We start from the raw sequence: 26,282 nt of genomic DNA, 5'->3' as shown, positions 1-26,282 counted from the left end.
CTACTTAAGAGTGAAAGTATTGTTTCTAAGTAGCATTCATTTTATCAATAGTATTTACATTCCAAATATGAATGGGCTCATTATAAATTATTTTCAACTGTTTATTAAAGTTCTAATAAAGTTCTCTATGATAGAGATCTAAGTTTTCTTGACTTTCCTACCTATAAAATTTTGAGTATATTTGAAATTAGTACAACTATTTCTTGAGAAATGTCTTTACTTTTTACTATCAGACTGACTAGCCACAACGAGGCTAAATTAGCAAAGTTTAATTATATATGTGTAATTTCTTTGCCTCCCACACTAAAAGTATTTAATATATGTTTTCATTATGTTACTCGGGCTCAAAAGTATTCTGTGGCTCTTTACTTTCTCCATCAATGTAGATCTGCAACTGCTTTGCAACTCATACACAGGCTTAAGAAAATTGACTGGGGCATGGAGAAATTAGTTTCTTCATTTGTATAATGAGGGGGTTGGAAAGACAACCTGTAAGGTCCCTTCCAGCTCTAAATCTGTGATCCTGTGATTTTCTCAGGATGACAAAGTGAGAGTGTGCTAGAAATAGGACCTGAACCCAGCTCTTCCTGAATCGTATTGACCCACCATAATTTTTTCCCATTGGTTAGAGAATAATGTCCAAAGTCTTGTCCTGGCATTCAAAGACTCTCTTAACCTGGCTATATGCGAACTTTTTCATTACTATTTCCCATTCCTCTCTTATTAAAGTATAGGAGATAGAGTATTGGAATTCAAGTCAAGAAGGCTTGGATTCAAATTTTCCTTATCAACCATATGACCATGGGCAAATGTGTCCGAGCTTTACTATTTTCATCTATTATGTGGATGGAAATACTTGTAGCACCTATTTCACAAGGCTGGGGAATGTAGAAGAGCTTGTCTTAATAATTAGAACTTAATGAAAGTGGAATGGGATATCCTGGGAGATTAGTGTTAGATTCCCATAACAGGCTTGCTTCCTCAAACAGAGATTAGATGACAATTTGTGGGGATGTTGTCAGATTTCTAATTAGGTCTTTGTTGGATGACTTTCAGGGTTCCTTCTAATGCTAAAATTGTGTAATTCTTTAAATTAAAGGTTGACTATTAAAAAACAAGCAAACATGGTCACTGATACCTAAATTTCTTTCTAGAATTGGCAGAGCATGGAGCTGTGGAAAATGGCTCCATAACAACATGCTCTTTCTTACTGAATGTCATTCTAATTTATAGTGTCCAAAGTGGTCTCTACCTGTTTGGGTGCTAAATGTGTAGAAAGTATCCTAGTCACATTTAATCAGTCAAGAGCAAAGATTGGGGCTTCATTGCATCCCTTTTCCCTAGAAATTCTTATGCTGTCCTCAGGTGGATTAAGCTCAATACTAATTGTATGATGGAAAGTGGGGTAGCAAAGGAGGGGCAGGGAATAAATCTTGTTTACATAGTATATTAATTTTTTTCTTCTAAACTGTTGGAAAGAGCAACTCTGATTTTAGTTTTTTTTAAAGAAAGAAACATACATGACCACTTCTTCAAATTTGTTCCAGATGGATTTAGTCATAAGATGATTGATTATCCACACAGCTTTGTAGCTATGTGGTTAAGGTGAAACACCTAAAACAAACTGGTTTGGATCTGTCTTTCATAGTAAATGGCAGAAAGGGCAATCTTTAAACTATCAATCTGGATTTAGTAATGAGGAGAGAGAGGAATTCAGAGGGACTACTTATGTCAAGGAAATGGATTCACAAATAGATAGGTAGGTATGCCATACAATCAAAGTACAACACAAAGAAAACCAGAGGAAACCAAGTTTCTCTTTCCAACCTGGATCCCCTGGAGCTTACCCTGCCACTCTGGAACTGCCCAAAATCCCTGGTTATAGCCCTGGATCAGGCTCACCTCCTGGGAATCCTCTTATGTTGGAGCCAGGGGCTGGCATGTACCTGGCTTGCATGGCACCCATTCATCACCTAAATGCACTTTAATAGAGCTGCATAATGTTTAATATTGGCATCTAAAAACTGAACAAGCATGGAAAAACCCAGATGAGAGAGTGAGCAGAAGAGAAAAATGACTGTCCTTCATACAGTACTGTATTATGTGGTTTTTAAAGCCATTTATAAATATTTGGTTTCTTTCCATCTTCCCTACAGAATCCTCTTCGGTCGTTTCTCCTCTTAAATGCTTCAGCATTTTTCTTGTTCTTTCATTGATGCCAAGCATTTCTCTTGTAGTTAATTCAAAATGGGGCCAATAAAATAACCTTCCGTTTTTGTCTGTATCCCAAGATTTAGCTCAAACTTCTCATCAAACATTTTCATCTTTCTCTATGCTCATTTTTCATTCTTCATTTTTCTCCTAACAATAAACCATTGTTTTCCTCAATAATAATAGCTAGCATTTACTTGGAACTTTAAGCTTTGCAATGTGCTTTACAAATATCATCTTATTTTATCCTCAATACAACCCTGGGAGGTAGGTGCTATTATTATCCCCCAGTTTATAGATGAGGAAACTGAGGCAGACAGAGATTGGGAGGTTTGCTCAGGGCCACATAGCTTTTAGGTGTCTGAGGCTAGATTTGAACTTAAGTCTTCATGACTCCATGTCTACACACACACTCAGTGTGTGTGTAGACATGGAGTCATGAAATCCCCTATGCTACCCAGCATCCTACCCTACTCTACTTACTCCTCAGGGCACTGGAAAGGTTGTGTTGAAATGAGAAGATTATGAATTTGCTGTTATACTCTAAATTCTTCCAAAATACAAATTCCCAAACTGAGCAAAAAAATAATTAATATAAAGCAGAAACGGTGTTTATGGAATTTCCTTTATGCCAGTGAATGGTGGGAACATGCCAATCTGCACAACTTGATTTAGCATGCAAATTTTTCTATTTTCTTTTTGTTTCATGGATATTCTTTATGTGTAGATCCAAATAAAAGTTTTTTTTTAATTTTAAATATCAGAACAGAGAACTCAAAGAGGATAGTTGCAATTATTAAGTCATTTAGGAATAAGTTAATACCATTTTTAGGAATTTCACTTTTATGGGGAAAATAGATTAGATTTATTAAACCTCCCAGAAAGATATTAGAAGCAGCCCAAATCTTCTTTTGGACAGTACACTGCCTATTCTGACCACACCCATCAGGCTGTGTATCTGAATCATCCAGGCTCCTGCCCTTCTGGGGTTACAAGTTTTTCTTTTAACTCCTACTTAGTTCTTTTGGGGAAAAAAAATAAAAAAATCCAGATGTAACTAGAAAGGTCAGGCTCAAGACAAAATGAGATAAATGTTGATAACCATGTATCAAAAATTAGCACCTTAATTAATTATGGTTCTAGTTGTGATTCTTTTGTGAAAGACAATTAGCTTAAGGAAAACCCTGGGCCTTGTTAATTTTTGACTAAGACTGAATCCCAGCTGGGGAAATAGAGAAGCATATTATTCCATATTAACAATGACTACTAATGTCTCTGATGTAGACAGGAGATGTTGTTGAGCAAATACATTATGAGGATTAGCAAATCAATACGAAGAAGTTCCTTTTGATTACTTATCCTTTAGCATTGCCTTTTTGCCTTCTTTGGTACTCCAGTGCTTATTATCACAAAGTTTAAAAGACAGTAGATGTTTAAAAATGCGCTTGCCTTGTCTTTGAAATTCTGAATCACTGCTCTTCTGTTTTCTTTTTAAGCACAGTCTAAGAAATTATTTCCCTGCATTAGATCCATCTTTGGGGGAAATGGAGAAAGAACTACTCTGGGATCTTGATGTTACCTTGACCCAAGTCTAGCACCGTATAATCATAAGCAAAACAGCTTATCCTAATCTCTGAGGGGTTATAAATTCATTGTAGGGTACAGAAGAAATTTTTAAAGATGTGAATTGATTGAAAAACCTTTAGATCCTCCCACATGTAGTATAAGATAAAAAATATCTACTCTTTAAAAGCCTCAGCACTGTGGTCCAGGCTTTCAGGAAACAACTAGTACCAAAGATCTGGGAGGGACTCCAGAAGGCACTGAGTCCTAACCCTTTCCCTTCAATTCTGCAGAAATAAAAGGGACTTGCCTCTAGTCATGCAACTACGAGGTATGACTTCAAAGTGCAATTTGATCCAAGTCCAGTACCCTATCTCTTTCATCATCCATCATACTTCCTGTTTTACAAATACAAAGCATCAGAACATTAAAACTTCTGAGTTCTTATCCTGCAGTCACTCATGCCATAGATACACATGGACTCTTCTGTGGGCACATTTTAACATGCCTTTGTATATTTTCCTGATAAAGATATCATCCAAATAAAAAATTATAAATGTATGCTAGTATCAGTACTGTATATTGAATAAACTTCTAAAGTTTTATAGCTTTTGCAAATGTCAATAATCAGGAAGCTAAAAAAAACTATTTAGTAGCCTCATCTCTTGCCTTCCCCTTACGTTAAAGCCAAAAATCATATCAACTGCCAAGCAGGTAAAAATACTACCTCTAATAGTAACAGTCACATTTTAATTTGTTTTGTAAAATACTGAAAATAAAAAGCAAACTGGAAAATATACTTTTGAATGTCACCCTGTGTAAAACTGTTTCTTCAGTTAAAACCCGTATATATGTACACAGATATATTGCTATTTTGGTCCAGGTCTGTGTCAGCACAAGGAACTCCCCATAAAGAAACTGTAATCATGCAGATCAATGACTCCATTGTAACTCATTGTCTTAGACAACTGCCTCAGAAATTTATCAGGTGATCTCCAAAGTATGGATCATGGTAGCACCCCAAGGGATGTGTGATCAACCTGTCAGAGGGTAAAAGATGGTCACATCTCAAAAAGATGATCTCCAAAATAGATACCCTAGGGCTTGCCTCCAATTCATTCATACCTATGCTTGTCTCTCATTACTCCCCTCCTCCCTCTTCTCCCTCTCTGTACACATTATCCCCTCCTCCCTCTTCTCCCTCTCTGTACAAACTCCCAACCTGCTCCAGCTTCTGAACTGGGTATTGCACCTTCATGGGCAGTTATACCTTAAAGCTGTCTAGGTACCTATAGCAGCAGATCCATAAGCGCCTTTGAGCAAATTCTCCTGTGCCTTCCAGATCACCATGTGGTTGCAAGAGGGGTCCCTCAAACTCTGAACCTCAGGGCAGTTTGTTACCTGTTAGTAAGAATCCTCTCCCTTTTTTGGTTTGAATGATTTAAAGAAAGTCACTCAGGAGAAGGAGGCATGGATTGATTGTGATTTTCATCTTACTGTGTTCTTGTTTCATTATCTTTCTCCCCAAATTGACTCTTCTTCCAAACTTCCCCACCACCATCATTCTAGTCACCCATTTTCACTATCTCAGTGTTATCTTCAACTGCTCATTCTCCCTCATGCAAACATGTCTAGTCATTCGCTTAATCTTGTCATTTCTATTTCTGAAGCATCTTTTATATCTCTCCAAAACATCTTATACCTCCTCTTTACTCACACAGCTACCCCTATAGTTTGGGCCCTTATCACCTCTGCACTAGACTTTTTCAACCACCTCTTATTTAGTCTCTTGGCTCAAGTGTCTCTTCTCTCTACTTTATGCTCCACACAACTGCCAAAGTGATGTTTCCAAAGTACATATCTGACCATGTCAATGGTACCTCTAAGTAACCTTCTGTGGCTCCCTATTAAATCTAGGATCAAATATCCTAAATGAAAAGCAGATTATAGTGGATAGACAAATTAAATAGGAACAAGGACTGCTTTGGAGCTTAGGTAGGTGAATTATTTGAGTGACTTTGTGATCTAGACATTGTTAGAAAACCATAAAAACAGCAAGGGAAAATAAAATTCTGGTGAGATTTTGGAAATGGCCAAAGACATCTTCATACCATAGAATTTTGTGATTAATAATCCTCCTGTTTATTCCTTGACCTGAACCTTGAAGCAGGAAAATAGAAATCAGCATACAGCTAAATAGCACGATTAGTTTATCATGAATGACTAGGTTTTTCTACCCTTGTATGACGAATGGAGTTCTGTTCCAAAATGTCTCCTGATGATAAAACTTTTATAAGCCCCAAGAATAAAAGAGTTCTGATTATATTCGTTCTTAGAAAATTATTATTTTCTATTTTATTATATTGAGCTTTACCATAAATTCAGTTGCTTAATTAAAAAAAATTGTGGCAGGAAGAAATGCACCTTTGCATATGATGGCAGAAGTTGGGCAATTCTTTGGATAATGATGCTTCATTATTTGCAATGAGGCAAATTTATGCCTTCAGAGGAAACATATATATTTTTGCCTCTATCTAAACCTATCTTAAGATTATTTTTCATTGGATGACCTTTCTGACATTTAAGAGGAATCCTTAGAACTGTCTGAGAAAAACTATGTGGTAGCTGTCCAAGGTGCCCTTTTTTGATAGAAAAATCATATCACTTTGGAGCTTTAATGTCATATTTAGCAGAGAATACAATTTAGAGAAAAGTGAAGTGGATTACCATGCACCCCTTTATCATACCATTTTAGTTAGTACAATTTCAGACAATATTAGTTCTCTGTCTATATAAAATGGTTTCTGTGTGTGTGATGTATAAATACAACCGTAAATGAGCTAAGTCTAGGCAAAGAAGTAAGACATTAATCCTAAATATATAACTGGGTTTCTAAAACATTTTCTAAAAGCTTATGATGAATTTTTTCTTTCTGGATAGATTCTGAGATCAGGGATCTTTTGATACCAGGTCTTGAACTAGCTGCTCTAAAAACCAATCTTAATGGAGTCATGGATTCAGAGGAGATACACCTCATACAACAAAATCTATAGAAAAGCCCCTGTATGCTCAAACAATAATGATTATAATAAAAGGTATATTTGAATAAGACTTGGAAAGTTGAATTTTGTTGGGGGACTGATTACTGAATAGTCTTTTGAGAGAACTTAGTGTGTGGGTTGAAGCAAGATAGTTCTTCCAAACAGAATTAATTGGTAACATTATCCATTATCTCTTTCTCTACAGTATTTTATAATGGTGACTATCATTACTTCTTCTGGACATACTCTTATCACCTGTTTTTTTGTGATACTGCTCTGATATGATTCTCTTTCTGCCTATCAGACTGATCCTTCTTGATCTCTTTTCTGGGTTTATCATTCATGTCACATCTTCTCTGCATATGTGCATCTCAGGGCTCTGTACTGAGCCTTCTTTCCTTTACACTTACCACCCCTCCCCCCAGCCCATGATCTCATTAGTATCAATGGATTCAATTCCTTCTTTGCAGGTATCTCCCAAATTTACACATTTAGTCCCAATGTCTCTCTTAATTTTCATTCCTATAACTCCAACTATCTGCTGGATTGTCCACCTGGATGTCCCAAAGGTATCCCAAGCTCATATGTCCAAAGTATCACTCTATCTTTCCTCCTAAACTCATCTTTCCTCTGAATCTTCCTGAATTTATCAAGGTCACTGTTATTCTTCCAGTCACTCATATTGGCACCCTAGGAGTCATTCTTGACATCTGACTTACCCTCCCACATCCAATCAGATTCTAAGCCTTATCAATTTTAACTTCTTGGTATTTCTTGCATCTTTCCACTTCCTTCTAGTCATATCATAACTGCTCTAGTCCATTTTCTCATGGCTTCTCATTTGAACTATCACAATAGCTGCCTAATTGGTCTGCTTCCCTCTGGTCTCCACTCTTCAATTTATCCTCCACACAACTTCCAAACTGATATTCCTAAATGAAAATCCAACCATGTCATTCCTTTATTTGAGAAGCTTCAGTGACTTCCCAGGGATTATAGACTAAAATAGAAAGTTTATGATAAAATACTAAATGTTAAACAAAACATTGAACAGTTCAAACCCTTCACAATCTGGCTCCAGACTGTGTTTCTAGGCTTACTCCATATTACTCATCCTCACTCACCCATCCAGTCTATTTGATGTTCACTCCATACATTCCATCCCAATCCACCTGTGTCTTTCCACAGGCTGCCTCCTCATTACTAGAATGCCTTCTCTCCTGATTTTTTCCTCTTGGAACACCTAGAGTTCCTTTAAGGCTCATCTAATTCATGCTTTAGTTAACAGGAGTAGAACCTGTTTCAGATACTGAATCAGTACTATATTTTTATTGTCTGCTTGTAAATTTGCATCACATTTTGCACATGCCATTTTATTCTTTGCTGAATGGAACTGTTACTTACCTGCAGTATTATTGTTTAACTTTTTATGTGTTTATACCATTTCCCCAACTAGATCAAGGTTAGGGGCTTTATCTATACTTTATATTTTTCATAAGCCTTAACACAGCCTTCTATCTTCAATAGAAGTTCATTCAGTATTTGTCTTTAATTGAATTAAGTTCCTCCACTTAAATCCTACTCCTGTCAGGCAGAATACTGTAGTAGACAGAGCACTGGACTTGGAGAAAGAGCTGGATTCAAATTCTGCCTTGAATTCTTGCCATGTGAGTGGCTTTGGGCAAGTAACTCAACCTTCCTATGATCTGGTTCCTCAATGAAGGGATTGGACTAGGTTGGTATCTGGCTCTAAATCTATGATCCTATGAACTCATAAAGATCACACACCAAAGCAGAGAAGAGTTATAATTTGCACACATGGAGGGAATCTACATATCTACAAAATCATGTGTCCTTGAAATATTGCATTAATTAGCAAATGACAATTAGAATTTCATTCCATCCTGTTGATCTTGTTTATTCTTGAAGTCAACCTGATGACCAATTATTTAGCATCCAACAGTTTTTAATAGATGCATACTTACTTAAGAAAGGCACAATCCTTTAATTTGACCTTTATTCAAAAGCTTCTGAGTCTGTATGGCTATGCATATGATTTAAATGGCCTGATAAATTGATCTCTTCTTAGTTTAAATTTGTAACCATACGGAAACTACAACAATATGCCATCCATGATAAGACCAGGATGTGTGCATTGTGCCTCCCTTTCATATAATTTCCTCACCCTTAGCTTTATTAAATGTTTGCAATCATTTATTTAGGTTATGTTACAAGGCTACAATTGTGGTTAAATATTTTGTAATGACATGATTTCTTCTGCTAATTTTGGAGCACATTTATTTTTCAGCATGCAATTTATAGTTACTGCCTGGAAAAACACGCAGATGAGTTTTAGATGTAGAATAAATTATATGTTTGTACATCTGTGCAAAACCAAGTACATGTGGGAAAAATCCAGTTTGCTCTTTGGTTTTAAAGAAGAAAACTGTGCCAATAATTCAGCAAGTGCAAGGGTAGTCTTTATAGGCTGGGCCACTTGTTGATTTCTGAAAACAAAATATTGAGGTTTTCTCCTAAAGAAAGTAATAATAAGTAAAGACCAGTACACATTCCTGAGGTTATTCAGGTTTGCAGTTTTTACTAAAATCTGCTTCTCATTGCTACCATTACGTGATGAGACTTTATTCTACAGATTGTACCAACTGGTTTTAACAAGAATCATCTTCCATTATTAGAAAATAAATCTTTTAACAAAACTGAACAGATGATACAGCAAATTAAAACTCTTCAAATGCTTGACAACTCAACTGTAAACAGTTAGCTATAGTTAAACTAGATGTTTCTGCTGTTCTTTGAAATTGAATATACTACACTGACAAGATGAAAGGTGCATTGAGGCCAAGGTTCAGTTTCACTTCCCCTCAAGGCTACTTGCCTTCCAGAGAATAATCAGCATGATATAATGGAAAGACGACTGGATTTGGCATCACAAAACCTGGTTCAAATCCTTGCTCTGCCACAGACTCCCTTTGTGACCTTCCTGGGTCTCAGTTTCCTCATCTGTAAAATGACTGTGTTGGTCTATATAATCAAGGTTTCTTTCAACTCTAAACCTATTTCCTATGAATAAACCCCAAATTGAATTCCTAACTCCCAGAGGTCACCTCATAAATTTGTGTCATTTATCTTAAGGAGGAATGGTTGAAAAAAATTCCATTGCACAACTCATCAGCATGACTAGAAAAACAACTAAAAAGAGAAAACCCTACTGTTAGTAGGTAGTGTTACACTGATACATGAAAAAAAAGCTCATGGATTACAGAAGGATGACAGCAACTTGGTAGTTTTTTAGATGCCCATTTTGTGGCCTTCATCCAAAAACCTCATTCCCGTGATTTAGGGAGTTAATTAAATGCTTCTAATAAATTCTCAGAATATCTGGGTTATAGTTCATATTTTGAAGTCAGACTATTGGCAATCAAAGCCAGTGCTCAGTAGCCAGGTCAAAGTACCAAACAGGAGTGCTAATTGACTGTTCAGAGCCAAAGGAACAGAATGAATATGCAGATGCTGCCAATATTCTTTTCCTCCTATTTCCTAAACCAACTGATGATAGCAGTTTTGCCTCTGATCTCCTTTTTCTAGAATTGTTTAAACTTTCCTGAAGTTAAGGTTGGGTTGCTAGAAGGAGAATGGTAGGTTTTTTTTTTTTAAAGAATTATGCAGAAATGAGAGCTATTTTCTTCATGTCTTTCCTATTTCTCCTCTCTCCTTACATCACTGGTGTCCAACTTTTTGGCGATAATTCCCAAACTTGCTTCTATGTATAATTATATAGTAATTCACCACTAAATAAATACGACAATTTTAAAGTGAAAGAAAATTATAAATAAAAAGAATTCTGAAGATACTTTTAAAATATGACATCAAAACTTCAGAACTGACATTTGTGACTTTAACTTAACATTCCATGTTTGATAGCATTATCTTAAAAATGAATCTGTAATACATAAGGTTTTAATAAATTTTTAAATACAGAAGGACTTAATTAACAACCAAAAAGCATTGAGGTGCCTTAGTAGACTAAACACTCATCATATTATATGTTTCAGTATTTTTGGGGTGTTAATACTACAATTTACTCAATTGTAGCACAGAGTTTCCCCCTTCCCCTTGGTACACAGTTCCTGATTTCAAAGCTCTTTGCTACACTATGTAATTACGCATACCAAAAGTTTGGTATTTTCCCTACAAAAAATGAATTGAGCTAACTAGACCACAACAACATTATTGTGGATCAACAGCAAGGCAATGTAGAAAGCTATTTGGAAAGGATAACCTCAGGTATGCTAAACTACTTGGTTACACTATAATTTAAAAAATCTTTTCTGTATTGTTAGGTGACTTAAGTTGCAAATTAAAGAAGTCAAAGTGGGATTTTTTCAGCCACTAAGAAGCACCATACATGTCAGTTCAAGTTTTTCTTTATAAGAGTAGCAGGCTGGCTAAGATCTTCTTTCCTTTTCAAAACAATATTTTAGCTTTCTTTATGTCTGTAAAGGAAATATCAAAAGATAATAGATGATCCCAGAGGGCATAAAATATTTAATCACTGAGGAATAATCTGCTTAACATCATAGACCTTTTGCCAGAGGCTAGGCTTTTTGAGCCTTTAAACTGCACCTTAGTCGCAGATGGTAAAAATCCATCAATCAATGAATATCCAACTGAAGACTGTGTGTGAATTTGGGGGAATACAATTTTCATCTAATTGGGGATTTTATAAATGAATCAGAATGTGCATTTTGGGGATGTAGCAAAATTTTCATGTATACCAGTCTGAAATGGCAGAGCTAACTGATGTTTTACATGTATGTAAGGAGGTTCTACTGTCTAGATATCTAGTATGCATGAAAGGGTCTATCTGGCATGGCCCAAGTATAGACAAATTTAATTCAGTACTCAAACCCCTTCCCCCCAACAATGTAGTTCATTTAAACAAAAATAGCGTTAATATATTGTCAGATTTTACTTTTAAATAATGAAGAGGGTTTTTGTTCATTTTAATGAATTTAAGACTTAAAAGCCATTAATTAAAGAAAGCTTTGAATCAAAGCTTTGATTTAAGTCTCCCTGGGTCTGGACATAATATATTAGTTTGCAGATCGACTCATTTATTAACAGGCAAGCTTTTCATAAGCTTGGTTTTCTTTTATATTTGAAAACTTGGCGGTACTTTCTATTTGTACTCTCATACTCTGTTTATACTTTTAAAAAAGAACCTTAATCAGTTTTGATTATATGACCTACAGAAGGAGCATAGTGGCAAATATAATGAGAAGTGATAGATGCTAAAAATCACTTCTATTTTGGCCGCAGAATATCTTCTATGTAGATTCATAAACAGTACTTCTGATGTTCTATGAATTTATAACACTTTCAGCCAAACATGAAGAACTAACTTGGGAAGAGAGAGAAAATTGTTCAGAATAGCCATCTTGTGTCTTTTGCTTGGAATTTTTCCCTGTTCCATACTCTAGGGAGATAGTTAACATGAGTTCTCAGATTGATGCAAAAGACTAGTATAAATTAAGCCCCCCCTCCCCTGAATTTGTCATGTTTTGACACACCCTTCTCTGGTTTTGGAAAAGAATCTAAGTATTTAAGTTTAAGAAGATTTTTTTTGGATTGCAGGTTCATAGGGAAATAAAAGTGTAGTTAGAGAAAGTAAACAGTGGCAACAAAGAACTTTATCATTTAATCTGGCAACTTATTTCAATGGAGAATTGAAAGGGAGAATTGATATGAGCAGAGAGATAACGTGATGACTGGAGAGAGTGTAGCAGTGGATAGAGGGCTGGGTTTGGAACTGATAAGACCAGGGTTAAAAATCTCTCTTCTTACACCACAATAGCTGTGTGACTTTGGGCAAGTCACTTAAGTTCCCCAAGCCACTGATTCCTCCTAATAATACTTACACCATCAGTTCAAAGGATGGTTGTGAGGGTCAAATAAGATAAGGTATAGAAAGTACTCTGAACTTCAAAGTACTATATTTTCAGTCATTACTATTATAGTTCAGTTTTGTAAACCAATAAATAAAATGAACATGGGGCAAAAATCCATAAATTTTTAGTTGTCTGAAGGTCAGTTTCCCTTGGATCATCTCTTCTGTGAAATGTTTACAAATCCTTCTGGTTGTCACGTTCCCCTCTTCCTCAAATTATTTTGTATTTACTTATATATGTACCCTAATGCTCTAGTGCCCCAGAAGAATGGGGATTTTTTATTTTTGTCTTTTTTATCCCGAGTGCCTGGCATATACTAGGCACATAGTAAATGCTGAATTGAGTTTATTTTCATTTGTGACATATCTTAATGAAAAACTTCTCATTACTATTGTATCAAAAGGCTATTTCAGATCACAGATGCTAATTAAAAAAAGACCTCAATTTTTTACCATTATATTCCCTGATAATAATGAATGACTGTGTGCTTTACTGACACTGGCAGAGACATGGAACTGTTATGAGTACTCTTATTAGAAGTGCTAATTTTGAAAATGAATAGGATGTGTTAGCAGAGAAGGAATGCTGCTTATTCCTAAGACCAGGAGTTTCACAATCTTTGCCTTTTCCCCTGGAGAATCCAAAGAACTACTCCCCTAGAAAAAGGTATAACTTTTTCTTAGGGCAGCATAACATGGAGAGTATTATTTGCTATTGTACCCTTTAACTTACCAGTCTCCATGTTACTTTGATGAGACTAAAGGCCCTTGGATCACCTACTCTTGCAGAGAGCCACATAACCCTGCTAACAGTGCCAGAATCAGATTAAAATATAACTGGGAAATATTTAATAAAATAAATAAAAATAATCCAAAACGAAGAAAACATCAGTATGTAGTTTTCTGAATCAATATGAAGCCAGTATGGATTCCAAATGGAATGATTTAGTGGTCACTGTTTCTGTTAGAGTTTGACACTACTGACCTCCTCCAAGTTTTCCTCTTATATTCACCTGCACATACACATTTATTTCCCTAGATAAGCTCCACTCCACCATCCCCTTTGGAGCAGCTAGATGGCACAGTGGATAGAATGCCAGTCCTGGGGTCAGGAAGACGCATCTTCCTGAATTCAAATCCAGCCTCAGACACTAGTTATGTAACCCAAGACAAGTCACTTTAATCCTGTTTATCTCAGTTTCTTCATCTGTAAAATGAGCTAGAGAAGGAAATGGCAAACCCCTTCATTATCCTTGCCAAGAAATGGGGTCACAAAGAGTTGGATGTGAATGAAATTACTCAACAACAAAAGAATTTTTTGGTGCCTAAATGCTTGTTTTTGTTCTTTTAAAAGGAAAACAAAATTGAAAAGAATAAGAAACCACATATTTTTGTGTGGTTTTCATTTTTATCTTTATATAACTAGTACCAACCAGAGCACACAGTAGGTGCTTAACAAATGCCTATTGATTTACTGGTTCATTGGCCTGAATGTTAGACTAGTCCAAAGAAATCTCTCTGGGATCATAATGGACCACATGTTGATAAACACTGAATTAGAAGACCCAGAATTTATCCTAAGACTTCTGTTGCTTTCCTTTTTTTTCACTGAAGCCCTGGGTAGACAGTCCACAAGAATAACTGATCCATCTGGTATTTAAATAATTAGCAATTCCTTGACAAAGGTAGAAGCTTTGAGTAGATGTTCATTTTGCTTTCTGATCTGCTTGTCAGACTGGACCATGCAATAAGTTCATTTAGTGTGGATTTTCCCATGGATTAGGCTGCTAAGAAGTACAACTGTTTTCAGGATCACAGGAATACAAATTTAGAACATCCATCAAGTTCACCCCCATTCTTTTACAGTTGGGGAAACTGAGGCAGAGAGAGGTTAAGGACTTGTTCAGGTCTAGCTAGTAACATAGCTAACAAGTCTCAGTGCCATGCTGTCCCAGGAATAAGAGAAGTCTACGGAAAAGTTTTGAGAATTTCTAGATAGAACTCCAGGACAGTTCTAATATCATTAGATCTATATGCGTAGTGTGGTAAAATCAACCACTCAGTTAAGGGAGGTCTGGGGGTTTGGGGAATAAGAAAAATTGTTATAGCTCTTTAATTATTCAATTTTCATATGCAGGCTATAAAAATATTTAGTGTGAAATGGGGAAGGATCCAAGTACAATTAATGACTCATCATCCAGGTGTGAGAAAGAGCAAATATTTTAGCTGAGAACAAGAAAAGTTATGCAGTTATTTGCCACAGTCAATATATTGTGTGCGAGAGAGGTGGGGGCACCTAAGAATAGGAATTTAGAAGTCAACTAATCTCTCTGTGTTTCAGTTTCCTTATATGGAAAATGAGGTTGAATCAGATGTCCTCTAGAGATCCTTCTGGGTTTAATTCTACGATATAAGGATCCTATGAACTAGCTGGCAAGAGATTGTGTCTATAGGAGAGAGCCATGAGATACAGGCAAGGACAACCACATTCAGAGGGGCCAGGTCTGGGCCAGGACCATGTAGTCTTAGACTGAATGTCATAGGTTGAAGTGGTAACAGCTATATATTAGGGGATGAACTAGATGAACTAGAGGAAGATCCAACTTGTTGAATTTGCTTTAAGAGGCCAATTAGGAGAGAGAAAAGGGGTGGGATGTCAAGATGACAGCTGCTACACCAGGGTGGAGATCCTCAGAGGAAGGGGGAAATGGGACAAGGAGGGTCCTCTCCAGGTGTCTGGATAAGGAATTCCATGAAAGGTCTGACTAGGGAAATACAGGTGAGAGGAAATTGCCCTAGGGTGAATCCATCACCCTATCAAGTAGCATTGTGGTCCCTCAAAAAAAAAAAGAAAAGAAAAAAGGAAGTCCCTTCTCTCTTTGGGTAAGCACTTACTATACTCCAAGCTTTCTACCACTCCCCAGGTTGGCTTTCAGCTGTCTTTTACATGTTGTCTTCTCCCATTAAAATGTAGACTCTTTGAAGGCCAGGATAGTCTTTCTTTCTGTTTGCTGTGCTTAACACAGTGCCTGGAATACAGTAAGTGCTTCATAAATGCTCGTTGCCTGTCTCCACTATAGTGCTTTCTAGTAAGTACTCTTTGAGACATTCAAGAAATTGGCATGTTACTTATGGAAAAGCAGGGAAAGATGTGGGTGGGGTTTAAGATTGGGAAGAAACTACTGTGGTCTATGCATTCCCAGGGCTCTGGGATTTAGGGAAATCCAGAACTCAGTAAATGGCACCAGTTATTCAGGTCCAGGGCTGGCTGGTGCCCAAATGAGGCAATGTGGGCTCCTAGTCTCTAGCCACATGGCATCACATTTGGAGAGGGTAAGCCTGGGAGCACCCTAGGCTATTAGGTGATCAGAGGGGCTTCAAATTGCTGGGGACAATTGATGACTAACATTTTAAGTCCTGAGAAGAGATTTCAATAAGTCCAATCTTAGGCAAAACGATGGCTAAGGGAAAAGTTTGTCTTTGGCCCTCTCCATCTTTCCCTTTCAGGGTTCATTTATTTCTCACCCTCCAGGTGGCCTCATGCTGCCCAAGGCCCTTGGCAGCAGTACCCCACCCCAGCTTGCCCTCCCAGGTGACAGCGCCAGGGCTCAACCCTAGTTTCCTGAATCTAAGAATAGCAGTCTTTCTTTTCAAAAGCTGCTTGTATATAGGAACAAAATTTGGGATTGGCTTAATTAACATTTGTTTCTTTTAATTAAATCATTAGATGAAAGAAATATATAAACATGTGTAGCTCTATCTATCTAACATCTATCTGTGTACATATTTATTCCCCCCACTTCCCCCCCTTCCCCCTCATCCACTAGTGGTCAGAATCTATTTTTCTCCCACTGGCCAGTGGTTTGATAATTTTGTTTCATTTTTCACAATCAAGTCTTTATCTTTTGAAAAAGTTATGAGTAACAGAAAAAAGAGACTGAGAACAGAAGTCTTTTCCTAGTCTTAACTGATATTTTCAGTTAAACTGAAGGAGTGAATTGAGATCATACCTTGAGCTATATTATAAAAATGTTGAGAACTAAATAAGAACTTAGATACAGAGCAAAACCAGTATAACTGTAGTTTTCCTTTATTTTTTGATGCATTTGGTGGTATAAAGCAGCTAGATGGGACTTCGGATAGAGTCCTGGACTTGGAATCAGGAAGACCTGAATTCAAATCCAGTCTTAGACACTTAGAAGTTATATGATCCTAGGCAAGTCATTTAACTTGTTTGCCTCAGTTTCCTCATTTGTAAAACAGGGATAATAATAGTACCTATCTCTTAGTATTGTGAGGATAAAAGGAGATATTTGGCAAGTGCTTGACAAACCTTCAAGTGATATACATGTACACACATATACATACACACATATGCTAGTTATTGTTATGATGATATGAAATTAATTTGGTAAAAGGTCATTTACATCTTAAAAAGCCTAATTTGTGGTAATGTGGTTATGTTTATCTACTTTATACATACATAGTTCTTTCACTGGAAAAATCTTCTTGTAGATTGTTACCATACACTCTTGTAGTGAAAGTTTGCCCAAGAAGTCACTGAGAATTATTATTCATATTAAAATATGTATTAAAATTCTTTTGTTTTCCTAAAACTATGAGAACTAAAAAAATTGGTAAAATAAAATGTAGTAGAAATATATAGTGTTTATTTAACTATATATTCAGATTTTACAAGACTTTTTCATTCAACTGATAACTGTCAGTAAAAACATGGATGACTAAATCAAAAGCATCTCTAAGATAGTTTATCAAAAAGCATGCAAATGACTTTATTTTACATTAATGAAAATTTTGTTTTAAAATTGGTAACTAAAATATAATGGAAAATTTATTTAAGTAGGAAGCTAGTGTGAACTTATCTGTAAATAAGTTATAAAATATTCTCAGTTTTAAAACATTATGTACCAATGAACTCCACCTGTTGAAAAATCTATGGGGAAATGAGAGATACTTTTAGTACCATTGTGACTCATCATTATGCATTCATTCATTCATTTATTTGAAGGCAGCAGCTCATGGTAAATGTGTTTGCATTACCAGGCACAACCAGGCAATACTTAAAAGGGAGTGGGCATCTTTATTAAAGCAGAAGGCTCTTCAAACTCCAATATGATGTCAGTTATATAGGTCCTCAGAGTGCACTATTGTTTTAAACAGAGGTCTCCACACATTCACATTGGTTATAAAATATTATTTAGTGCTGCTGGACTGGAATGAGAATGTCATACATCTGTAGGCAATTAGAAGAAGCTGGCCTGCAGGTTTGATTAAATAATAAGACAAGCCTAAATGTGACTCTTCTTAAATTAGTCAGATTCCCTTGACAGATTAGCCAGTTGTTATCATATGAAATAACCCCCTTTTTAACAACAATTAAGTAAATCCACATTTATAGGAGCTTTGCAAAACTACAAAGTGGGAAGAAATCCAATTTAGGCCTTAAGTCATCCAAAAGACTTTTAACTTTGCTTGAAAGTTATACAGACCCATCACATTTTTTTAATAAGATGGATTAGAGAGAGAATCTTTTTGATTGGAAATGCTAATGTGCACTCAGTTAATCAACAGTTATTTATTGGGTTCATGCTATATGTGAAGTACTTAATGATTCCAACTTACAAACTAAGTTTTCCCCCAAACCAAGTACTGTGGGATTTTTTTTTTTTGGTATTCTTACATAGTTGAGAATAAATTTTTAGTACTCTTAAATTTTTCAATGAAAAGAAAATATGATTTTCATGTATTCTCATCAATAATGAAAAATGGTGACCTTACAATATAACCAATGAATAAGCATCTGAGTTAGTTTTAATACCAGGAAAGCTTAATTATCACTACCTATCTGTCCTTTTCCTTTCTTTTTCAATTCCAGGCCTTATTCTAGTCTTTATGTACCCTGTAGATCACTTACCAATGGTACCAGTTGAAATAAGTGATTATATACAGCACTGGGAAATTATCTCTCTCTTTTTTTTTTTTTTTGACCATGGTGGACACAGTGGTACAAACATACCTAAAACTCAAGGCACTGAAAGTAATTCAGCACTTTTAAAAGTGAATTATACTCTTTGAAAAAAGTTACTAAAATTTTACTAAAATTCTACACTAAAAAAACTAACATCAACCTTACCAATTTATGTATTTAAATAATAGAATAGAAAGTTGATACGTTTGCAATAAACTCAACATACTTTGTCAGACTTCACTACAATGGACATTATCAGCTCATCAGATTAATTTCCATCCCATGTGACATAAATTTTGAATTAAATATACTGGACATCATGCAGATGTTTAAAAATTCATCATCAATATTTAAATACTGACTCATGGAAGTAACAAAAAACAGATGCTAATATGAAGAATCTTCTGAAAAGTGACACAATCCTGTTCCTAGTCAGTACATGATGTGGGAGTGCTTTAGAATAAAAAAAGGCAGACTATGATAGATTTCACAGATGTTGATCCTTCACTGAATGGGGCATTCCAAATTGCAGTATCTTTTGAGTAGGATAGATACATCAAATAAATAGTCATAATGACCCAATACTATTGAATAAGAAACAATCTCTTAGATGGCTCCAGGGGGAGAGGGTTGAGAGTACTTAATTCGATGGCTGTATTCTCCCTTTCACATTTAGGACAACGAAAAGCAGTGCTCTCTCTCTTAAGGGTGGCAATACTTTCCCTTACTAGGAATGACTGTCCTCCTCTTCCTATGTTGGTAGTCAAGGGAAATGAATTATACAGTGTCACTAAATCACTGGTAGATCCACATATAGAGAGCTAGCTTGCTATGGATGATATGATCCTTATAGTTATATACTCTCCAGCTTGCCCTGACTTTAGTCATTTTCCTCTCATGTCTATACAATTAGGGATAAGGTCTATTGTTACAGCCTACCTCCAAGGCACTGCTCAGACAACAGTTGGTTTGTGGCAACAATTAAATGGGCTGTGCTTAGGAAGGGAGAGGGAAAAGTGGACACACACACACACACACACACACACACACACACACACACACACACACACACACACAAAACAACCACAGTCTTGCTATTTAGTGAAGAGCTCACCTCTCTTCAAAACACCAGATTCTTATCAACTTTGTAAGTTTAACTTTACTGTTGTTGCCACAGTCACACAGTTGTCTCAGTGACAGAGATGAGCACTCTTTATAAAAACAAACAAAAAGGCAGGAAGACAGTGCCAGTTGTGCAAGGGATGCAAGTGAAATGTGGTCAAATCAAAGTTTTAAAATACAGTGATAAATGTAGCTAAGAGGAGATCATTCAATGGCAGCATGGAATGTAGTTCCTGAATTCCAGAAAGGAAAGAAGTTAGTGACTAGTTTGAAAAAAAAACCAAACAACTAAACATCTTAAAAACATAAGGGTGACACTCTGTTGAATGACACTATTTCAAATTCCAAATGGATAAACTGATACCCATTAAGAAAACAAGTGTCTGTGTGATCTAGTCTCATCATAAAGTGATGATAAAATAAGCACTTTAATGTTTAAAAAGGAATTCACACTTACCTTGACACACATTCTGCTCACTTGGTTCATACCCTGCCACACACTGAATCTGATGAGGAGGATGGGAAGTTATGCGTTGTGGGTCAGCTGGGGTCCTTCGAATGACAAAATTATTTCGACCTGTAGGTGCTTCTGGGGCTCTTTCAGGCTGTGACGGCTCATTATTGACAATAATTTGAGCTGTTCTAGGCAAGCAGAGGTATCCACCAAAGTGGTTTACACATTTCATTCCTCCTTTGCAGGCATCTGGGACAATTTCACATTCATCAATATCTGTAGTCAGTAATAATACAAGAGAGAAATATTCTTAGTGGGAAAAGATGTTTCTTGTAAGTAGGGCACTTCTCAGATGAACATCATACTTTTTCACACTAGTAAATGTACAGAAATGAAATAAATTGCTCACAAAATGGAAAATGGACAGTTAAGTTAAAATAAAAAGCTTTTAGAATTTATTTACCTTTGCATTGTTGCCTTATAGGATCCCATTCATATCCATCTGTACATTGCTGTGTATAAGACATCAAAAGGTAAGTCCATAAGATAGTTAATTAATGCATATTTTCCCTTAAAACATTCTGAACCATCGTTCTTATGTTGTAGTGACAATCTATGTGTTCTCTGTCATGGACCTAATGCGAGATGGGTGTTTTGAGTAATATCTCTGGGAAGAAGTCAGGTAAGCATGCAAACTGGGCACACCTTTTATTAGTCAAATTTAACTATCTCTTTTTGATTCCAATCCTCGATTTCTCTGTTGTTTCTGCTCTACTGACCACTTTCTTAGAGTTTTCTTCGCTTGACCATTATGACACTGATGACTTTGATCTCCTCCTAATTTTTTGACTCTTTTGCTGATTTTTCTTCCTTCCACTGTGGAAATTCTCCCAAAGTTCATTTTTTTTTTGCCTCTAGATTTATATTCTTGGAAAGCTCTTATGCCTTTAATGATCACTTTTAGTAAATAACTTCTATAATCTGTATCTACAAACTCAACTTTTCATCACCCCTCCATTTACATATCTGTAGTCCATTCTACAGATGAATATCCTGCTAATACCATTAGCTTAATAATGTGAAAACTAACCACATCATCTGACCTTCCAAACCTATCTTTCTTCCCCACATTGTCAGTGACTTCATTTTTCTCCTGACATCTTAGAGTTGTTCTGACTTTTCCTTGAACTCTAAAATCCTCAGCACTCACCAAATTCTGCTGATTTCTTTACATCATTGTCTCCTATTCAAATACATTCCATTTCTGTAATCATCACATCAGTCATGAGTCTTCATACCTGGACCCCCAGGTTGGGTGAACAGATTCCTAGCTTGTAATCCTATCTCCTATTTCCCATCAAATGAGATAACACAGAAAGCACTGAGAAAAATTTAAAATTATTATCCTTTATATTGGGTGCTAGGTGGCATTTTGGATAGAGCACTGGGCTTGGAATCAGGAAGACTCATCTTCATGAGTTCAAATCCAGGCTCAGACACTTACCCAATGTGTGACCCTAGGCAAGTCACTTAACCCTGTAAAATGAGCTGGAGAAAGAAATGGCAAACTGCTCTAGTATCTTTGCCAAGAAAACCCCAAGTGGCATCACAAAGAATCAGACAAGACTGAAATGACTCAAAAACAATAATGTTTTATACATTTCCCAGTATATAACTATAATAATTCTTAGACACTCTTCACCAAATCACCTCTCTGCCCAGAAACTTGTGAACTGCCATATCAAATTACCATTTAATCCTTCCCTTCTAGTCTAAACCATCCCATCCTGTTCAATCTCTTTTCTTTGCTATCTTTAATATTTTACATGAGCTATTCTGATTTCTTCATTATTTCTTGTACATTTTGTATCTTCCCATTTTTCATGCTGTTGCCCATGCTATTCCCTAAAATTAACTCATTTCTCCACTCTGCCAATTTCTTTCATTCACTCCAATCAAGAACCAGATTAAAACCAATCTTCAATCTTCTCTTAACTAACCTGAGATTGATTACTGCCTTGCTTTACCATATATACTGTATTACATTATCTATACAAGGGACATGAAGGTTGTTCCTCCCACCCCACCCTTCTCCAGTAGTGGCTAACGTAACTGCTTAATAAAATGTGGTCATAGTGAGGATGGGTAGCACAGGAATGTTTTTCAGATAGAGAGAAATCCTTTTGTTAAGTATCCTCTTGATGAGAGAAAGCTGATTTATACAAATAATTGGTATAAGAATTGAAAATGCTTTCCCAGTTAATTTTAGGTACTTAACACTATTATGTTTTATATAGAGCTGCTATTAAGCATATACTAAACTAAATCTAGTATTCATGTGAGCCATAAACATTATTGTCAGAACAAGCATAGGCTTAGTACAACAAAGGTGTTGGTACACTAAGGAAGTCTTCTGTTATGCATGAATAGTGGATTCAAATCAAGGACTTGAAATTATTATGTTCTTTTAGAGAATCCACAGATATGACTGCTAAAGTTGAAAAAGTTTTAGGTGATTAGTAAAGTGAGGTATAAGACAGTATAAGTGAATGATAAATATTCACTTACAAGATTAATTCATTCTTTAGTTTATGTTAACTAATTTATCAAAGCAGCAGTCTTTTATTAAATAATTGGATAAAGGGGAAGCAAATTTAATTTTAGCTTTCTGAAAGAGTGACTTTGGACTGAATTAATAAGTGAACATTATTAAAGCCTAGAGATTAAAAAAAGGAGATGCACTAATTTAGTATTTCTCTGACCTGGCTTAGTCCCAGGAGAGGAAGAAATCATCACCTGATCATTAAATTAATAAATCATTCATAATAAATTGTTTCATTATAATTAGCCTGAATGACACAAAGACATGGTGCCAGATAAAAATTAGCATTTTGAGGATTACATGATATTGAAAAAGTGAGATGATGTTTATTATCAGTAAAATGCTTACTCACTTTTAAGAAAATTTAAAAAAATTTCCACAATAATTGGTGAGAACTTACTATATTTGCAAATTGGGATCAATGTTGTTTTGATCATTTTAAGCCAGGGCAAATGTTATTATTCTCCTCATAACATTGATTATTAGAAAGCAGAAAACACAAGCAGGGTGAAAAACTTACCGGAAGTGAGGCAGTCCCGACCCTCCTCTGTTCTTACCACATCAATTCCCGGCAATGGGAGGAGTGAGAAGATATTTCCAATATTTTATTAACCATTGGTCACAGCTATACAATTATTTTCTCAAAGAACTATTGGAAATTTTATGTATTCTAATAAAAATTTCATATAACCTACTTGCACAAAGTATATTTTAAGACAATTTTTTACCCAGCACTAGGTTTTGACTAACACACAAGTAAAGTCTCTCACTAATGGGAGACTCTAAATGCATCAAAACATTTGACTTTGCTGCTGACATTATTAAACACACATAGCCTATAAGACATTTAATAAACTAGTTTCCCTTCATATGAGAAACTCCAGTTAAATGTATACATGATCTAAGGTACTTCTGTAATGTTCCATCTACTTAGATTTTAATTGAGAGCGACCTGTGACTAAGTTTTTGGCTTTATCGGTTAGTGAATGACTTCCTACTTACCCTTTCAAGCTTTTTCTGGCTTAATGAATATGTCTAGAATGTATAAATATCTTTCATCAGTGTATAAATCAGTTTTTTTCTTGCCTTGGCTAACATATTAAGTTTTTGTTCTTATCTCAGTTTATGATGTAAATAAACTTTTGAACGATCTGCTCCGATGCTGGAGCATTGTTTAATTCATTACACACATTGTGGTAAAGACCTGTGGGAGTAATCCCACATCTGCTTCCAGAGGTAGGTAATTTCTCTCCTGTCATAGACTCTCTATAAACTGAAGTTATCTTAAATTCCATCAAACCTTACCGTGTATGTGATGGTCTCCTCTGTCTCCTGTGACCTTACAAGAGCAAGAGTCAAAGTGGTCAGGAAGAGTATTTTCAACATCCTGAATCTCAAAGGAAACACAAGACAAATGGATTTTTAATATCTGTTGATTGAAAGGACAAGACATGAGATACAATGTAACCTCTAAAGGAAGATAGAGGGCAGGGGAGGCTGTCTACCACACTGTACTAAGAATTCACTTTCTCATCTGACTCTACCCCACCCTTCCTCTTCGCCAAACTAGGCACCAAAAGTAGCAAAAAAAAAAAAAAAAAAAAAAAAAAAAAGCAGCAGAAACCCCTCTTCACCTGGAAGACAGAGCTACATATACAAAGTCCCAAAGTAATAAAGATGGCCATCTCATTGGATATCACACTTAGAAAGAGAATTAACCATCATAGGTTTCAAAGGAGGTAATGTACATTCCTTACTAGTCTTTTGGAGAGAGGAGGTGTGCGTATATGTGTGTGTTTGGGGGGATATTTTTAACACAACTTCAGATTTCTTAAAGATTTTCACTGTCTTTCTAAGAACCAGAGCAAAGCCCTGCAAAGTCCGTGGTGGGGGGCACCCCCACATTTCCTTAGTTCGAGATTTTTGTAGAGATCTCTTAATCATGTTCTTCTCTCACCCTACTAGTTACCCACCCATCTCGGTAGTCCTCTCTTGGCAGCTCTCCCCTCCCCCGCACAAATTTTCCCATTGGATCTTCCACAGAGGTTCTCAGCTAACAGTGTGTATATAGCCTTACAAGTCTCACGCAAAGAAGATAAGTAACCTGGAGTGCCTGGCTCCCTTTTTCATCGTCTTTCCCCCCTACCCCCCATAAGACCCAGGAGTTTGCATAGTCTCCAGGCAGAGGGCACAGAGAAAGACGTTGTAGGGTGGCCAGGGTTGGGGGTTGGGAAGGTTGGGGGCGCGGCTGGCTGTGGTCTGGGCGGGCATGGAGGTGTTTTCCAGCTTCTTTGGAGGAGCCTACCTAACTCCGGGGGACAGAGCCGCAGAATTAAGCGCTCCTACTTTTAATTAACTCAGTTTTTGAAGGACTACAGATTTGGCTTAGAGCACACTCACGCTGAGACCCATACATACCTACAAAGCACACCACACGCAAGCAATCTGAAATATACAAAATCATATTTACATCCACGCAAACGTGCTGATTTACACACACATATATGGAACGAAGAAAACGCACATTGATGCAAATGCAATGCAATTCCAATGTATGGACACTCCTATTCTGTAATATCAGCTACCTCTAAACACACACACTCAGCGTGTACACACCTGATACCTAAAGTCTTAACTGGTGCAGAGATACGCAGACCTGTGCCAGCAGACCTGTGTGCCAGCAGAGTCGCTGCCACATTCCCTCAGTGCAAGTTCCATTTTCTCACCAGGACCCACCTATGAACTTGTGCATACACGGCCGGTTGCTAACTAAATTCTAAAAGCTCTAAGATCGCTCCGGAGGGCTCCTACCTGCAAGGGTGCGCTTTCCCCTCCAGCCCGGGGCCGTAAAGGTGTGTGCGATGCAGAGCGAAGCTAGATGAGTCTGAGCTGGTGAGGTCTGGCAGCAGCAGCAGAGGCAGGAGGAGGAGGAAGAGGAGAGAGGGAGGGAAAGGGGGAGGGAACTGAGGGAGGCGCAGGGCCGGTGCAAGTGAGGCAGCCCCTCCGGGAGACCGCGGCTCTGTTCTCCGCGCGCCCTCCTCCTCCTCCTCCTCCTCCTCCTCCAGACCCGCCCGCCCCGCCTCCCCACACCCTGCTCCTGGCGCCTCAGCTCCTTCCCCCCCAACCCCCCTTTCTAGTCCACCTTCAACTTCTTCCCTCTTTCCCTCCCTCCCTCTGGGCTTTGCCTTTCGGGGAACTATAAAATGTAGGCTGGACTGGGGCACATTTGGCTATGTTTTCTCCTGGTTTGAAATAAGACTTCATTTTTCTCCGGTCCTTCAGTTAAAAACATGTTATACACTGGACACAGAATTTTTTACAGTGATTAGGAT

The 26,282-nt window shown here is 36.8% G+C and overlaps 1 protein-coding gene across 4 annotated transcripts in view; it reads right to left on the bottom strand.

The window, feature by feature from the left end:
- EFEMP1 (EGF containing fibulin extracellular matrix protein 1) overlaps positions 1-25,998 on the bottom strand; it is a 66,800-nt gene extending 40,802 nt beyond the window's left edge. The window contains exons 1-5 of one of the 4 annotated variants that reach the window (XM_072635514.1): positions 25,762-25,896; positions 24,256-24,343; positions 23,471-23,497; positions 20,812-20,860; positions 20,352-20,624 (exon numbers count right to left, since the gene is read on the bottom strand). In XM_072635514.1, the coding sequence (XP_072491615.1) occupies positions 20,352-20,624; positions 20,812-20,860; positions 23,471-23,497; positions 24,256-24,336 (430 nt within the window). In that variant the 5' untranslated portion in view covers positions 24,337-24,343; positions 25,762-25,896. Of the gene's footprint in view, positions 1-20,351; positions 20,625-20,811; positions 20,861-23,470; positions 23,498-24,255; positions 24,344-25,761 lie in introns of all 4 variants that reach the window. The other 3 variants (XM_072635515.1, XM_072635516.1, XM_072635517.1) reach the window with 3 other exon arrangements.
- Between the last annotated feature and the right edge of the window lie 284 nt (positions 25,999-26,282).

Source organism: Notamacropus eugenii, chromosome 1 (genome assembly GCF_028372415.1).
Source record: "Notamacropus eugenii isolate mMacEug1 chromosome 1, mMacEug1.pri_v2, whole genome shotgun sequence".
Classification (NCBI taxonomy): domain Eukaryota; kingdom Metazoa; phylum Chordata; class Mammalia; order Diprotodontia; family Macropodidae; genus Notamacropus; species Notamacropus eugenii.
This window is presented reverse-complemented; position numbering and strand designations above follow the sequence as displayed.